Below are 16707 nucleotides of genomic sequence, written 5' to 3' on the forward strand. Positions count from 1 at the left end.
TGGCATTATGATATTTTCTGTCTCATTATCTATCCCTTTCTCCATGGTTCCTCACATTCTGTTCGCTTTTTTCACTGCTACTGCACATTTTGCAGATATTTTCAGAGAACTATCCACGAGTCTAAGATCTTCTTCTTGAGTGGTAACAGCTAATTTACATCCCATCATTTTAGCTGTATAGTTGGGAGTATGTTTTCCAATGTGCATTACTTTGCATTTAGCAACAATTAATTTCATCTGCCATTTTGTTGCCCAGTCACCCAGTTTTGTGAGATCTCTTTGTAGCTCTTCACGGTCTGCTTTGGACTTAACTATCTTAAGAATTTTGTATCCTCTGCCTCCTCACTGTTCACCCCTTTTTCCAGATCATTTATGAATATGTTGAACTGGTCCCAGTACAGACCTCTGGGAGACACCACTATTTACATCTCTCCCTTTTGAAAACTGACAATTTATTCTTACCCTTTGTTTCCTGTCTTTTAACCAATTACTAATCCATGAGAGGACCTTCCCCCTTATCCCATGACAGCTTACTTTGTTTAACAGCCTTTGGTGAGGGACCTTGTCAAAAACTTTCTGAAAGTCCAAGTACGCTATATTCACTGGATCCCCCTTGTCCACATGTTTGTTGACCCCCTCAAAGAATTCTAATAGATTGGTGAGGTGTGATTTCCTTTCACAAAAACCATGTTGACTATTCCCCAACATATTGTGTGGATCTATGCATTGGAAAATTCTATTCTTTACTATAGTTTCAACCAATTTGCCTGCTACTGAAGTTAGGCTCACCGGCCCGTAATTGAGAGGATTGCTTCTGGAGCCTTTTTTAAAAATCAGATTATTTTTAAAAACCATGAGTCACCATGCCAGGAGAAAAAAAAAAAGGGGAGGGGAAAGGGGGCAGGGAGAAAGCCTTTTAAAAATAAGGCTTGAAAATGAGGCCCTCATCTGGAAAGTGAGGGACTTGACGGGTGCTGTCGGTGAAACACGCTGGGAAACTGTTCAAAGGCAATAGGTAACTTGTACTAGAAAAGGAAATTTCTCTGGTCTGCAAGTGTAAAGCCTGTGGTTGCATCTTCATGTTTATTTGCTGTCACTTGTGTTTGCTTTTCCTTACTATTTTATCTCTGAATCTGTGATTTTTCTAATAAATAAACTTTCTATTTATTTTTACCCCAAGTACACTGCGCGGAGTGTCTGTGCCATCAAAAGCTGGTGTTCTGGGGGCTGGTTTCACACCTTTGGGGGGGTGATGAATGAGAGGGGTAAAGTCCGAGTGCCTGGTAGCTAAGAATTTGGGGTGGACGGAATGGGGGACCAGAAGGGCTGCTTGGGGGGTGGGGGGGTCACGCTGCAAGGACTAATTAGCCTGATGGAAGCCAGTGTGAGATGTGTTTGCGGGCTTGCTTCCAAGGTCAGGGCTCTAAGATACAGCAGCCCAGCATTAAGGCACCCAAGGATCCAGGACAGGTGATAACAGGACCCCCTTAACTGGCCTGGGTGATACCCAAAGTGTCACGACTACTAAGGATCAGCTTCTCCGGGCACGAACTTTAGTGCCTGCAGAATGCTGTAGCACAATCATAAGCTGTTACACTTCATGGCGGAATCACTCCGAGCTTCTTTGGCCTGTGCTCGTCAGGCGGTCCGCCAGGATGGTCACAATGGTCTTCATGGCTTTAGAATGTATGACAGGCTCCAGCCAGGCAGCCTTGGAGACTAGAGTCATTTATCCCCACAAGAGCTACAGCCTAGGGCGTGGGCCATATCATCTTCCTAACAACATTCCTCCAGGGAATTTGTCTGCTTTCTGACCTGCAGCCACCTCTGGGGAGACCTGGGAGTCGAGCTGGCTGGAAAACGGAATCTCCACCCCGGGAAGAATCAACATGATGTTTTTTGTCCTGATCCAGGATGAAAAGTTAAAACCTCACTTTTTCATGGTACAGAAATTCCAAAAAATTCTGTCTTGGGAGAACCGAAATGGGATTTTTTGGCTCGCTAGCTGCTTGCTTGGAAGGGTCTCATCAATTTACTTTTCTCCCTTTAAAGTGAGATTGATGAGACCCTTGCAGCCATGTAGCTGAGGTGCTGTCATTTAGTTTCTCCCAATGGAAATTAATCAATTGTTGGGGGGCAAATTGAAATTTCCCCATGGAAAATTCCAATTTTGCATAAAGGGCATTTTGTGTTGGAAGATCATTCCGATGGAAAATCCCCAGCGAGTTCTGATGCCCAGACAATCTCTGCTGGGGCTGATAGAAAGGTTTACTGGGATGTTATTTTTGCACTAGGAACTGGGCTGAGACCCACCACCTGAGTCAGCAACAAGCCATCAGATGGTGATGACTGCTGGGCAAGACTGGAGCTGTGCCAGATTTGAACAGACGACCTGGAAACGAAACTGCAGGGGAGGTTATCCTCATCACTGCCTATGCTGGAGCTGTTCTCTGCCTAGAGGGCTGCAGTCTTCACAACTGGCAATCCACGACTTCACACCACCCACTTAATTCAGAACTGAGCCCCACTACAATGTGGGGCAAAGGGGCCACATGGCTGGTGTAAACAACCAGCTGAAGATCCCCAGGTGGCATAGGGCCAGTGTATCTGCCTTCTGCCACCCTCTCCCACCCCTGGCACAAAGGAGTCATGCTGGGGAGTAAAGGCCATGGGTGCAAGGGGGAGTGACCACAGCATATTGCGTGCCAGCAGTGCCTCGAGAGATGGCTGGTGGTCTCTAGGGGGCTGCCCAATAAAGTACCCAAATCCACTGAGAGAGATTTAAATAATAATAAATAATAATACCACGGCTATTTTAAGCTAAAGAAACCCAACAAGAAATACCTTCCATAACATAACAGACACCAAATCTTCCAGGCAAAACTTCCTCCCATAAGCCTGACCCCCAGCCAGAAGCCAGGGAGTTTTATAGAGGGCTTCCCTGCCCAGAACCCTTTGCGGGGAAGAGAAGCCCTTCCCCTGTCTCTCTGGGTGACAGACAGCCCATCCAGCCAATCATCTCTTTCTTCCCCACTCCTGGCTGGCTCTGCAAGAGCTTCACATGCCTGCTCCCCTGCAGTAGCTCTGAAGCCTCTCTGCAGCCTCCTTATCTCGGCTGCTCTCAGTGGGACTGGGCGGAGCAGAGGATCGAGCTCTTCATGTAGAAACAGAAACTTCTCCCCTTCAGCGAGTCCCTGACTTGCTGACCTCAGGCCTTGCTTCCTCTAGCACAAGCTGGGCACTTGGCTGGGAACTAGGGGCCCGTGTGTGACTTTTACATTCACGTGGTACCAGAACATTTTTCACAAGTGCAGGAACCTCAGAGAAGGCCAGCTGAGTGCTCCGGGCCGGGCCAGGCTCCTGGGGTCTTCAGCGGCAGGAGGAAATAAAATCCTACAATTCGAAAATGCCGATCTCAGGAAACGGGTCATGGGGAGGGAGAAAGATCTCAGCGTTTTTAAGCTCGTAAGAAGCAGCAGCAAAACGCCCAAAGCCCTTAGAGATGGAAGTCCCTGTTGCTTTCCTGGCAAGCTGGGAGACACAGCGAGTGGACGCAGCTGCTCGAGGACAAACAAGACAGGCTGGAGCATTGCCACCGGAACAACAAGGTTGCACTGGGCAAGGAACGGGGCCGGAAGGACTGGGGAGAGGTTTACAGAGGTGAGTCAGAAAGGTCCAGTTACAGGATGCATTATTGCAGGATCTCATCTCTGCGTGAAGAATCCATCCCTGCTGCAATCTGAACCCGGGGACACACAAATGGAGTTCAGGCTCCATTGTCTGTTCAGTTCTCAGCCTCTCTGCTGAGTCCGTACCCACTGCAAGAAGGAACATCTAGGATCGTTCGAACTATGATGCTGGTTTTTGCAATGTGGATACCTGGTCCCTGGGGGAACTGAGCCAAATCCACCAAATGCCTATCAGACGGGTAATACTTTTTGATCACCAGCAAGCTGGGCAGGATGTGAACTCATGGTGAATGGTTCTATTAGCCACCCACCATGCCATCCGCTTCCCTTGGCTATGGGGCACACCCATAGTGCACTTGGCAACAGGGGCTTGATCTTAAGCTCTTTGGAATTAACATCAATGAGCTTTGGATCAGGTTCCCAGTCAGCCGGGGGCATTCAAACCCAGCGTTGGCCAGGACGCTGAGCTTAAACAATAGCCCTGTGATGCCAGGGCCAAAGATAGGCAGAAGGGAGGGACCGTGGTCCCATCTGAAGGAGAATGCCTTTAACAGGCAAATGTCCTCCCTTTTAAGGCACCGGGGTTTTAACTCTTTGCCAACCTATGTAGGACCAGACTGCTAGCCCCACACGCCATCCTTTCATGTTTTCAGTCCTCCACCATTTATTTACTCAAAAAGTGATGTTTGTGGATGGATTTTTGCAGCTTCTTCTCTAAAGCCAAATGGTTTCCTCTGGCATAGGATTTTTCTTTTGCTATCGACTCACTCCAACCGCACCCAGTCTTAGTGATCTCCAGGGTCCCTCAAACTTTCATGACAGACGGGACCATTGTGATCATATAGTCTGACCTCCTGCACACTGCAGGCCACAGACCCTCACCCACCCACTCCTGTAACAGGCCCACAACCTCAGGCTGAGTTACTGCAATCCTTAAATCTTGATCTAAATACTTCAAATTACAGAGAATCCCCCATTTACTCGAGTTCAAACCAGCAAATGACCCATGCTCCACACTACAGAGGAAGGTGAGGAAAAACCCAGAGTCTCTGCCAGCCTGACCTGGGGCAAAATTCAGCCCTCCAGCCAGGTCACTATGGGGCTTCCCCTTCTGGGGTACAGAGTCTCCCTGGACCCCTTGTCCAGGCAATGCCACCCCATCAGTGGCTCAGGGGAACCCAGGTACACCCACTACTCCAGGTTCCAGCCCAAGGACCCTACAACATACAGCCAAGGTTTGCTCAGTCCCTAACCTTGCTCCTCTCTTCCTGAGCTGCTTCCTACTCCACCTCTCACAGGCTTTTTCTCTCCCCGCTTCAGGTTACGCCCTTCCCTCAGGGCTGGGCTCCCATTCTTTCCCTGGGGTCCCTTCTTCCCTCTCTAATGCACAAAGGGTGGCTGCAGACTTCCTCACTACAGCCATGTCTGTGGCCAGCTTCCTGGCTTTATCCTAGCCCAGCCTACACCTGCTCAGCTGAGCTCCATCTTCCAATCAGGGGTTGCTTCACCAGCCTAACCCCTCATGTGTGGCCTATCTCACTAACCCAACCCTTTCGCAGCTTCCTTCAGCTTTTGGGGGCTGGTGTGGGGTGAACACCCCATCACAGGGTTGTACAGCGTTCCTGGCAGGGTATGGTCCCTGGTAAACAAGGGACAGAAGCCTGGAACTCAAGCTGTGTAGAAGTTTGTTTGTTTCGGCCTGCAGTTTGTAGGTGTTTTCATTAAAGTTAATAAATGCCTCTTGTTGAAGATGGACTGATTCCATAGAACATGGCAGCTGCGTGGTATATAAAAAACTATTTTTTTTTTCTGTTTCAGCATCATTTACCTCTACTTCTCTTTTCTCTTCCATCTGCTTGCTTTGTGTCTGTAACTCTCCTTTTTCACTTCTTTAGCAATCTGGTTTCAGTTCCTTTGGACTTCTGCTGCTTGTTTGTGCTCACAATGAGTGAAATTCACCCTACGCCGTGAGCCAGCACAAGAGGCCCGGGACATGTCCTATTTTAAGGGCTTTGTGCTGGGCCTTGTCCATAGGGGTGAATTTCACCCATAGGCCCCCATCCAACAATGGGATCTGCCAGCATGGACCTAGGTACTAGCACACACTGCAGGGGGCAGGGCTCTCTGCATCGAGGGCTGCTACAGCCAACCCCTGCCCCACGTGGCTTATATTTTTATTATTCTAGATTCTCGCATGGACTCAGGGGTTGGAAGCCAGGACTCCTGCATTTTGTTTTGCTGCACGGCTGGGGCCAAATGTTCAAAGACAGCCTGTGATTTTGGAAGCCCAACTTCAAACAGAGGGAGGAGAGCAGATTTTAGAGCTGCTGAAGTAACCTTCCCCGGCTGTGTTTGAACTCAGGAGTTTCCATACCAAATCATAGGTCTCTACCACTTGAGCTAAAGGAGTAACTCCCTTTGCTATCAGCAGTAGTTGGCTTTTAGCCTCTATGTAAACTAGCCCTTATGAAGGAACAGAACGCATACTTTGCCAATGTATTATACTGAGCACCCCCCAGTGAATTCAGTGGAAGTGGGTGAGTACTCAGCAATTTTGAAAGCCAAGTGCCTGTGGATAAGTGACTTCAGTAAACAGCCGCAGCCAACATTAGAGGCCATCTTTAAAAATGGAGGTCTTACCCTCTTGTGATCCCCAGTTCACCAAGGATGAATTAATCTGTTGTAGAGTACTTTGAGTGCCTCAGATTAAAGGTCTTAATTAGGTGTCTTAATTCATTTAGGGTACAGATTCAGTCTGACCAATTCCAAACGTTCAAAACTCATACGTTGGGTCCCCCAAAATCATGAGCTTGGGTTAAAAATCAAGAGATTATAAAATAAACCAACATGGAATCCTTTTTATTTGGTTCCTGGTTTCGGAGCCTTTGGCGATCACAATTTCAAGCTCTCCTCTGCCACCACAAGGGTTAGACACTTACTTTTTTTTTTCCACGTGAGGGCTGAGAGTCTAACGTAATCACCTGACTCCAGGAGCTGGAGTTTTAGAGAAAAGTGCTAGAGATCGTGATAGAATTGTGAGAGTTTATGGTGGGGTAGTCCGCCCCCTTAAGGGCAGTACTGCCTACTGGCCAGTCCACCCTGCCACCTGGCATGGCTCTTTAAGGGTTGAAAGCACTGATTATACATATAAGGACCTGGGAGATACTGGGAGAGAGGACGTGGTCCCAGGAACAAGAAAGGTTGGGGAGGAAACCCTGTTACTGTTTCTTCAAGGGCCTGGGGCCAAGAGCCTTGCAGAGATGATGGGATAAGCTGGGAGAAGGAGACCCGCTTAAATGCTCCCTCATCCCCCCTAGCAGAGCAGATGCCCACTGAAGACTGAGAGATAACCCTGAGGGACTGGGAACGCAGCTTAGTGCGTAGGCTTCAGAGGAACCTGGAAACCCTGAAGCACATTTTGTTTATTTGGGACTTTTCGTTTACTCTTTTGCATGAGATTTTCTGACAAACAAGCTCCAAGGAGGGTAACCTTGCATCAAGGGTGCCTGAATGGAGCTACTGGCTTCCTGAGGAGGGAAACTGAGGCAGGGAGTACCCGCGGCACCACGCTAACTCAGCTTGGGGCACTGCAGGACGCTGCCGGGCAGGCACACCCTGTGACAAAGTTGGCTACACTACAGATTTCCTGTGGCTGCCTGTCTAATGGAGCTGCTGTGGGGCTGACAATTGTAAATACACCTGGAATAAGGGGGCCAGTTCCCTCATCCCTGCACAACTCCTGACACGAAAAGGGTCAGGACCCTTGGTTCAATAACAATATTCCCTGGCCCCACCCCAGAGCCCGCACCCCCCTGCACCCCAACCTCCTGTCCCAGCCCAGAGTCCCCCCCCCACACCCTGAATCCCTCATCTCCAGCCCTACCCCAGAACCTGCAGCCCCAGCCCAGAGCCCGCACACCCCTGCACCCCAACCTCCTGTCCCAGCCCAGAGTCCCCCCCCCACACCCCGAATCCCTCATCTCTGGCCCTACCCCAGAACCTGCACCCCCAACCCAGAGCCCTCACCCCCTCCCGCACCACGACCTGCTGCCCAGAATGTAGTGAGCCAGGGAGCAGGACCTCAGGGAAGGGACGAGGAAGGGGACAGGACCTTGGGGAAGGGACGGGGCTAGGGTGTTCAGTTTTGTGCAATTAGAAAGTTGGCAACCCTACCAGGAGAGCGACTGTTGGCAGCGTGTTGACTTTGGAGATTTGGCTCGAGTCCCGTGGGTTAAACCCTTTCACAAACTGCAAAGGAGCAAGACCAGGGAAGGGGATCTTCTACCACCGCGGAAGAGCGGGTCGGTGTTTCCATAGGCACCCGGCATCAGGGAAGCTCCATAGAGATGTTTGTGTGTATGTGTGATGGGGGGCCGGGCTCCAGGTTGCCTCCATTCACATGATCTGCCTGCACATTTTAAATTACTCCCAGCAGGGAGAGAATAAAAACATACAGACAACTGACGTGAGGCCCACCCTGCCTTCCAAGCATTCCCTTCCCCATCCCAGAGCTCCACGCATCCTGTGCTTTGACAGCAGGCAGATGGCCTGCTTCCAGCCCGCCTTGCTCTCCAGGAAGAAGACTGTCAATATTGAGAAAGCAGAGGGTTTGTTTGGAAGATGGACGGGTGCTGCATGGATCCTGTAGGTGATCTATACGTGCTTGCAAACCAGTCTGGGTGTCACAGCCCAAATGGTCTCTTAATTCATGCTCCGGTCGGGGTGGGGGGGTGAGTGTGAACAGAGGACGGAAGGAAGACACTGGTTGGATTCTTTTGTAAACTGTCGAAGGGACCAAGTTCGAGCTCTGCTTCCATTTAAGTACCCAATGCTACTGCGCGCCCATAGTAAATGCTGTAGTGAACAGGCTGCGGTGTATGCGTTAACAACACCCTCTGCTGGATTGAATGAGACCGGTGCTGACATGTGTCTCAGTGACCCTATACTATGAACTCCCAGTGGAGATTCTCCTTTGGCTGAAGAGCCCAGGGGTTTTGAAACAGGAGGAACTGGGTTCTATGTCCCTTGTTGCTGCAAAATTCTGGGAGGTCCTTCTGTGTTCTAAGTCTCCATGGATTCGGGGAATGGAGAGGAGTGAGTGGGGGGCAGGGTCTTGGGGGAAGGGGCGGCGCAGGGGCTGGGCATTGGGGGAAGGCGCGGCGTGAGGGCAAGGGCTTGGGGGAAGGGGCGTGGTGCGGGCGGGGCCTAGGGACAAGGGGTGGCATGGGAGCAGAGCCTCTGGGGGAAGGGGTGGCCTGGGGGGCAGGGCCACAGTTCTGGCGCCGGTGGCCCCCCCACTTTTAGGGAGTTTCCACCGCGCCTGCCTCTTAGTCCAGGGCAGGGTATCTGGGGCTCACAGTTGCTAGCCTGATTCTCTCCCCCTGGCCCGAGCTCGTTCTAGCAGTAAGAACTCAACCGAGATCCAGTACTGCACCCCAGCTGGGTGAGGTTTCTTTCCCCACTGCAACTATCGCCCGCTCGCTTTCCTCCAAGAAGTATGTGGCAGCAGGCCAGGCCCACGGCCTCACAGTGACGTCTCACGATGCCTCGTGGGAGATCCGAGTTCAGGAGTGCTCTCGGGAAACTCACTGGCACAGTTGCTAGGCTGCTGGGGGGTAAAAGCCTACTGCCACCGGCTGATGGAGCTCCTCCTGTAGCTCAAGTGATAAAGGTCAGGATAGCGGTGCTGATGGCAAGGGATTCAAGCTATGCTGATGACCTAGGCAGGGGGAGTTCTTAGGATCAGCCTCTCACGTCCCAGGCTGACAAGGACTATCAGGCCTGTGGGAGTCTGGTGCACTGGAGTCCTGCCTACTTGTGCAATTGATCAAGATCCCAGGTAGCCCTATGGGTCCGAGTCTTGGGAGATGCGGCTGAAATGCACACAGAGATCTTTGTGATGATTAATAATCACGTTTATTATGGTGGTGTGTAAGGGACAACCAAGAATGGTGCCCCACTCTGCTAGGGGCTGTACAAACCTTCTGAGCATCCCAGCCAGGCCCAGAACGATGGCGTTCCTCCAGAGTTGTGTGGAGTCAGGACTTGATTTCCATGGTGTCGGGTTTGGGAGGCCCATGCTGCTCTCGGTGGGAGGCCTCTCAAACTAAACAAGAAGTGGATGGGTTGTTTCTTCCAAGGGTCAGAGTGAAATCAAAGGCCCAGACTGCCAAGCGCTGCATTGCAATTTGGCCTTGGGGCAGCTGGGAATGATTGCAGTGGAAGTGGCTTTGCAAAACATTCGGGTGGAAACAGCCCAGCCCACAAAACCAACACATCAGCTTGGGACTGGGGCAGGTCAAGGCTGCTCATTAATCCTCCACTTGGTATGCCTTGGCCTGATGCAACACGGCCCTCTGGAGCCAAGAATTACTCACGCTGCGCCTGGTTGAGCATGGGGTACGGATACACCCAAGGTGCCGGGCGGTGGAGTAAACAGATAATCCTGGAAACATGCTGGGGGAATTAAGGGCTTTCCGAGGGAGATCTCTGAGGCTCAGAGATGGAAGGAGGAAGAACGCGGCCGCGGAAAAGCAAAGGAGGCCCTGGCCCACTTGTTATGTTTTGCCTTTCTCTAGTGCCTGAAGATCTCAAAGCACTTGACAAGCATTAACTGATCAAGCCTCACAACTGCCATGGGAGGAAAGTACAATTATTATCGCCTTCCTAGGAAAATGGGGAAACTGAAGCCCGGGGAGATTTTTTTTTGTAACATGACTTGCCCAAGGTGATGCAGCAAGTCAGTACAGGGCCAGGAATAGCCCCTCGCCCTCGGTAGTCCATCACTTGACCGGTCCTATGCATGGTCACTAAAGGCAGTGCCCAGGGCTGCAGGCTGACAGCTGCCCTGAGGGACGACGTAGTGAAAAAGTGAGACAGAGAGGGCGACCACAGCTGGGCATTTGGGTCTTGGTGAGTCCTAGATTCCAAAGCCAGAAGGGACCACTGTGATCATCCAGTCTGACCCCGTTTCCCGCCCCTCCCTCCCCCGGATAGCACTGCCGGAGAACTTCCCTTAATTGATCCCTGCTGGAGCCAGAGCCTGGCTTTTAGAAACCACCTTAAGCAGCTCATACGGTGCCACGAGCATTTTCGGCCCCGCCTGGCTCAAAGAGGTGGCAGCCCGGAGACGGCTGCGGAGGCTCTGGTACGAATGCAGCCTTCCCCACCCCTTTCCGCTCCTCCCTGGCGAGGGAGGCAGATCGGAGGTGCCTTTACCTGCCAGGATGAAGACGCCGACGAGGATCAGGAACACGAGTAGGTAGAGTCCGACCACCGCGTACTTCAGAGCCGCGATGGACCCCAGCCGGCCACAGCGCCCCACTCCCCTCCTCCTGCCGCCTGGACCTGGGGGGGGACAAAGACCCGTCAGGAACAGAATTCTCCTCTCCTCTCTGCTTGCTCGCCCTCGGCCGCCCTCATCCAGCTCCTCTGCAATGCTAGGAATGAACATGTGTGGAGGAAAACCTGCTGGCCCCAGAGCGAGGTGAAAGCGTGGGAACCTGGGGGCTGGCCGTAAAGGCTCATTGCATGGGACCCAGCCAGCTTCCACTAGCATCAGTGGGGGTGGATCAGACCTGTTTTGTGGGGCAGACCCAGTGTCCGAATCACCGGGGAAACGAGAGAGCCAAAGAAAAGCGGGAGGGAAAAGGAGAGAGGGAGAGAAAGAAAAGAATGAAAAAGAGAAGGAGGGTGAGAGCCGTGAATATGCCGACAGCTGGCCCAGTGCAGCGGTCAGATTGTCATCACCCAGCAGCATCGGGAAACGCGGCCAGCCGCGGGCCCAGAGCCGGGGCAGCTCTGCGGCTGGGATTTTGGAAGGAAACAACCAATGGGTTAGGGAGGGAGCCGGGCGGTCGCTCCAGGGGCACCTCAGCGCATTGCAAGGCAGGAGCAGAAGAGCCAACTCGGCCCTCTTCCCCTCCCCCGCCACACCCCTCCCATCTCTGTAAAAACCTTTGAACAAAGGTTAGCCGGGCCGCCTCCTAGCAACGCTTGGGAAACGCTGAACATGGTGAAAACCAGCCAGTGGGGAGGCCCTGCAACATCCCTAGGTGTGAACTCCACCGGGCAGCTGGGCAAACTCTGGCCCCGGGGCCTCTGCAGCCCTGGGGCGGAGGATGGGACAGCATCCCTTGTGCTCAGCGGAGCAGAGGGAGGAGCTAGGCCTATCTGTGAAGCACCCTGGGGTGGGGGCAGTGAACTGGCCAGGGCACTTACAGCCACTCCCCTCCTGTTGACACCTGGAGCCTGGGTGGCATTGGGGGGTATGGCCACCGTTCCTGCCTTGCTCAGACCCCCCCCCACCCGAGCTGGCAGGACTGAGTCAGCCGTCCCCCCCTTCAAATGGCAGCTGCCTCCTGTGTGGACATAGGGAGAAGAAGGATCTCAGTGATCCCTCTTTTCCCGTCCACACAGGGCCAGCCGTGACTTGGTCCAAGCCAAAGCATGTCAGCGTGGGCACTTGGATGGCCATGGAGCTGGTCACAGCGCCTAGCCCAGCACTAACTCCCAGAGCTAGGCCCCCAGCGGGGCGACTGCTCAGCAGTGCATCTCACACCGTGCACATCTCACACCACAACGTTTTTAAGCCCCGGACCTGCCAGACCGGCTCTGCCAGGAGACCACCAGCCATGCCCCCGGGGCCAGGCACAGCAGGAGCCTCTGCCTTTGAGAGGGAGCAGGGAACAAAAGCGCCTGGCCTTGAGACATGAGGCAGGGATGCAGCAAGGCCCCGGCAACAAATACATCGCATGCCTTTGAGAGGGCGAAAATAACATGGGGCCGGCCGGAGCGCAGATAAAACAGAGGGGAGAGAGAGAGAGAAACTGACTAAGACCTGTGCTCGGGAAATCCCGACAAAAAGCCCTTTGTTTACTGCTGTCCGGAGACGCAGAATGTCCTTCCGCAGGTATTGCAAATTGTTATTTCTTTGTGTTACCATAGTGCCTAGGAGCACCAGTCATGGACCAAGAGCCTGTTGCGCTCGGCACTCTACAAACACCGGACAAAAAGACAGGCCCTGCCCCCAGGAGCTTACACTCCACATATCTGACAAGAGACCACAAGTGGATACCACAAACAGACTGGGGAGCCCCTCTCGTTACATCGCACCTTTCCTCCTTAAATGTAGTAGAGGCTGGGTCTATCCAAGTGTCTCTAACGCACCATGAGTGTGGTCATCATAATCATACCCAGCTCTTATATGGCGCTTGCATCAGTAGATCTCCAAGCTCTGTACATAGGAGGTCATTAGCATGACCCCATTGTACAGATGGGGAAACTGAGGCATGGGAAGGTGCAGCGACTTGCCCAAAGTCACCCAGCAGGCCAGTGATACAGCTGGGATTGAAACCCAGGTCTCCAAATCCTAATCCAGGAGCCCACTAGGTCACACTGTCTCCCCCGAGCCCCAGTACTTAGTCATTTGCTAGCCCTTTGCAAACACTAAGCACAGCCTCACGACAGGACTGCAGAGATTGGGCTGCATTATCAACACCATTTTTACGCAAGGGAAAACGGGTCCAGGGATTAAGTCTCCAAGTCTCCGGAGGCAATCAGTGGCCAGATGGATACATGAGCTCAAGAACTCCTGGCTCCTAGCCCCTGTGCTCATTCCACTAGTCCATGGCACCACTCGCCCAGGGCTGGGAGACCCCCCACCCCCTTGAGGTTGCCAAAGTTAGTGCCAACAAGGAAGTGATCAAAGACTTGCTAAAACCTAAGGATGCTATTGCAACTTTACCTCGTCGAGTGGAATTTAGTTGGACTGAGACTGGACACATCTCAGGGCAGGGGCCTTGTCTACCCAAGTGTCTGTCCAGCACCAAGCACAACAGGACCCTAATCCCAACAGGGGCCCATTACTTAGGACAATTCTATCTATTGCTAGCCCCCTAGCCCCATCGGGCTGTACCTGGATTCTGCAAACATACCAGGAGCACGTCGATCGGGCAATAGATGACGAGTTTCTCTATCCCACCAGCTGTTGCAGGTCTTGTACCTATCGAGGGGGTCTGATGGCTGGCTGCTCTTGAGCCATCTCTACCCAGGGTGGCCAGGTGCCTGGTTTTCGACTGGAAAGTCCATTCAAAAAGGGGACCTGACAGCGTCCGGTCAGCTCTATTGACCGAACACCCAAAGTCCAGTTACTGTGGGTGGGACAGGCGGAGGCACTGGGTCATCACCCGCGCCAACCCCTACTCAGCTGGGGCCGCCTCCTACCTGCATTGGGCGGCTGCACCTCCCAGCCGCAGCAAAGCAGCCGAGGCCCTCCTGCGAGGGATGGGGGGCAAGAGGAGAAGACGGGGTGGAGCCTCGGGGGGAAGAGGCGGGGCAGGGCCTCAGGGGGAAGAGGCAGGGCCGGGGAGGTTCTGGCACTTCTGCTGGATTGTCCGGTTTTTAAATATTACCAAGTTGGCAACTCTACCTCTACTGGGGAAGGCACACCTTATAAGGTGGGGCTCCACAGCCAGTCCGGCTTCCTAGTGCTCTGCGGGAGCGTTTGCATGTGGGCAAAACCTGGCCACAGCCGCTCCGCTAGTGACGCTGTGGTGGGAATCACCGGCTCTGCGGATCAGAGAAGCTCTCCTGGAGTGTCATGTAAAGAGACAGGTGGGGTTACCCTGACGCAGGCCTGTCGGTTCAGAGCTGTGCCCAGTGATCAGCTCCGAGACAGTCAGCTTGTCTCGTCCAGCCTTCAGTCTGAGCTTCTGCAGCACTCAGAGACTTTAAGGCCATCGTGATCATCTGGTGTGACCTCCTGCACATCGCAGGCTACAGAACCTCACCCACCCACTCCTGTACTGGACCCCTAACCTCTGGGAAGAAGGGCAGAGGGTTTGGGTGCATGGGGGTGAGGGCTCCAGCTGGGGGTGCTGGCTCTGGGGTGGGGTGTTGTCTCCAGCTGCAGTGTAGGAGTTGGTCTCCACCACCCCCCACACTGCTTCCCCCAGCTGCAGAAGAATCAAGGAGTCTCTCTCCCATTCTCTTAGCTGGCTCTGAAGTGACCCCGACTGGTCCCACTGTGTCTGTTCCCATCCTAGTGCTGGCTGGGAGGTGATATTTTTGCTCCATGTGTTTTGATGAAAATTATTTTGTTCCCCCCATTTCTGTTGAATTTTTGGGGGGCTTTTCATACATTCCAAGGGGACCCCTGAGATCAGCTAGTCTGACCTCCCACATAACAGCAGGCCACAGGCCGTCCACAGAACAACTCCTGTTTGAACTAGAGCGTCTCTTTTTAGAAAGGTTAAAACATCCCATCGTGACTTAAAAATTGCCGGTGTTGGGGAAATTGGTCCAATAGTTAATTACCCTCCCTGTTAAAAATGTATGTCTTATTCACAGCCTGAGCATGTCTGGCTTCAACATCCAGCCACTGGGTCTCGTTAGCCCTTTGTTGGCTAGATTGAGGACCAAGTATTTGTTCCCCATGCAGGTACTTCTGGACTGTGATCACATCACCCCTTCATCTTCCCTTTACTAAGCTAAACAGACCAAGCTCCTTGAGTCTATCACCATAAGGCAGGTTTTCTAATCCTTTAATTCATTCTCATGGCTCTTCTCTAACTGTCTGACCTCACATCTGCCGGCTAAACCCTGCAAGGGGTCACTCCTGATTTGCACAGGTGTTCAGTGCAGGAAGTACCAGGTTCCTAGGGCCTGGAAAAGGGACGACCCAGGGAGGACACGATGGCAGGGATTTATTGAGCATCTCAGAAGACGGTCAGACAAAGAGCAAGGTCTGGAAGCTCTGGGAAGGAGAGCATAGGCCAGGCATTAGGGGAGTAGCCCTTAAGCACTAGCATGACTGCACAGAGGAATAGACTGTCAAGGGAGCTGATCCAATCGTCACTGTTGTGGCTATCCTGGAACACCTTGGGCACCGAGAAGGATTCAGGAGCAAGCCCTGGTGCCAGTGCCCAGCTGGCTGCTGAAGGTGGGGGAATGGCCAGTGGGTCTGCAAGATTGTAGCTGCCCCTTCCCATCTATACCTCAGCTCAACCATTATCTTCCTCCAAACCCACTGTTCACACTGGGAACCCAGCAGCACCAAGCTTCACACAGCATGGGGTGTGTCTATCTCTGCACATCTTGCCTCTGCCCTGTGCACTGGACAAACACAGGCACTGTTGTGTTTGTCGCTGGGGGATGGGATCAGGCGTTACCCCTTAAGGAGTAATTCTGTGGGCAAGGGGATGTAAGAGGGGCTGAGCCGAGCAGTATTTTCTGGCCTTGTCTTGGAAGCTATTCAGCTCAGGTCTCCCCTCCGTGCTGGTGGGAGTCCCAGGGGGCCCGTCTGAACAAGCAATCAGCCCCACTGCCACATGCCAGGCACATGCAGAGTAATTCCCCCCCAGATTACGCCCACCAGCACATCTGGTTTTCTGGTCTCCCGGCAGTGGCCAGAGATTCTCCCCAAAGGCAAATTTTCACCTAATCTGGCAAGCCAAGGATTTAGGTTGTCCTCGCAGCGTAGTTACTACCCTCTGCTTGTGGAAACAACAGGCTGGCCTCCTGCTGTGCTGGGATGATCCTGGGTCGATCGGATCGCAACCAGCACAGATTCCAGGGGAGGTGTCACACCTGGAGCAGAAGAATATCTCTACAGTGTAGATCCATGCTTGATACCCACTGAGGATCCGGCACCGTCATTTCAGTAAAGTCAGACAACCACAGTCCTGGTGGAACACCTGCGACTCCACAGCTGTGCCCACTTACACCAGGGTTGAATTTGGCCCAGTGGGGGGTTTTGTTTTTTTTTGGAGGGGTTCCCACAGGGTATCAGCAGCAGAGCTGGGTAGAAAAATTAACATTTGCAATGAAGCCTGTAAGCAGACAGGACTCGCCTGGCTCCAGGCTCTGTCTGAATTTGAAACTCAAACTGAAATCTACAGGCATCTGGCCAGGTTCTGGGCTCAGATGGAAAACTCACTGGTGGCAAGCAAGGTGGGTTTACAGGTGAGTCCACTTTCAGCGCTACTATCGCTCTGATGTTTGAAACTAACAGCCCTGC

At 52.8% G+C, this 16707-nt stretch overlaps 1 protein-coding gene across 1 annotated transcript in view; it reads right to left on the bottom strand.

Moving 5' to 3' along the window:
* SCARA5 (scavenger receptor class A member 5) overlaps nt 1-16707 on the bottom strand; it is a 132156-nt gene that overhangs the window by 97006 nt on the left and 18443 nt on the right. The window contains exon 3 of the mRNA XM_074947347.1: nt 10908-11036. Within this exon, the coding sequence (XP_074803448.1) occupies nt 10908-11036 (129 nt within the window). The remainder of the gene's footprint in view (nt 1-10907; nt 11037-16707) is intronic.

This window comes from Natator depressus, chromosome 3 (assembly GCF_965152275.1).
Source record: "Natator depressus isolate rNatDep1 chromosome 3, rNatDep2.hap1, whole genome shotgun sequence".
Classification (NCBI taxonomy): domain Eukaryota; kingdom Metazoa; phylum Chordata; order Testudines; family Cheloniidae; genus Natator; species Natator depressus.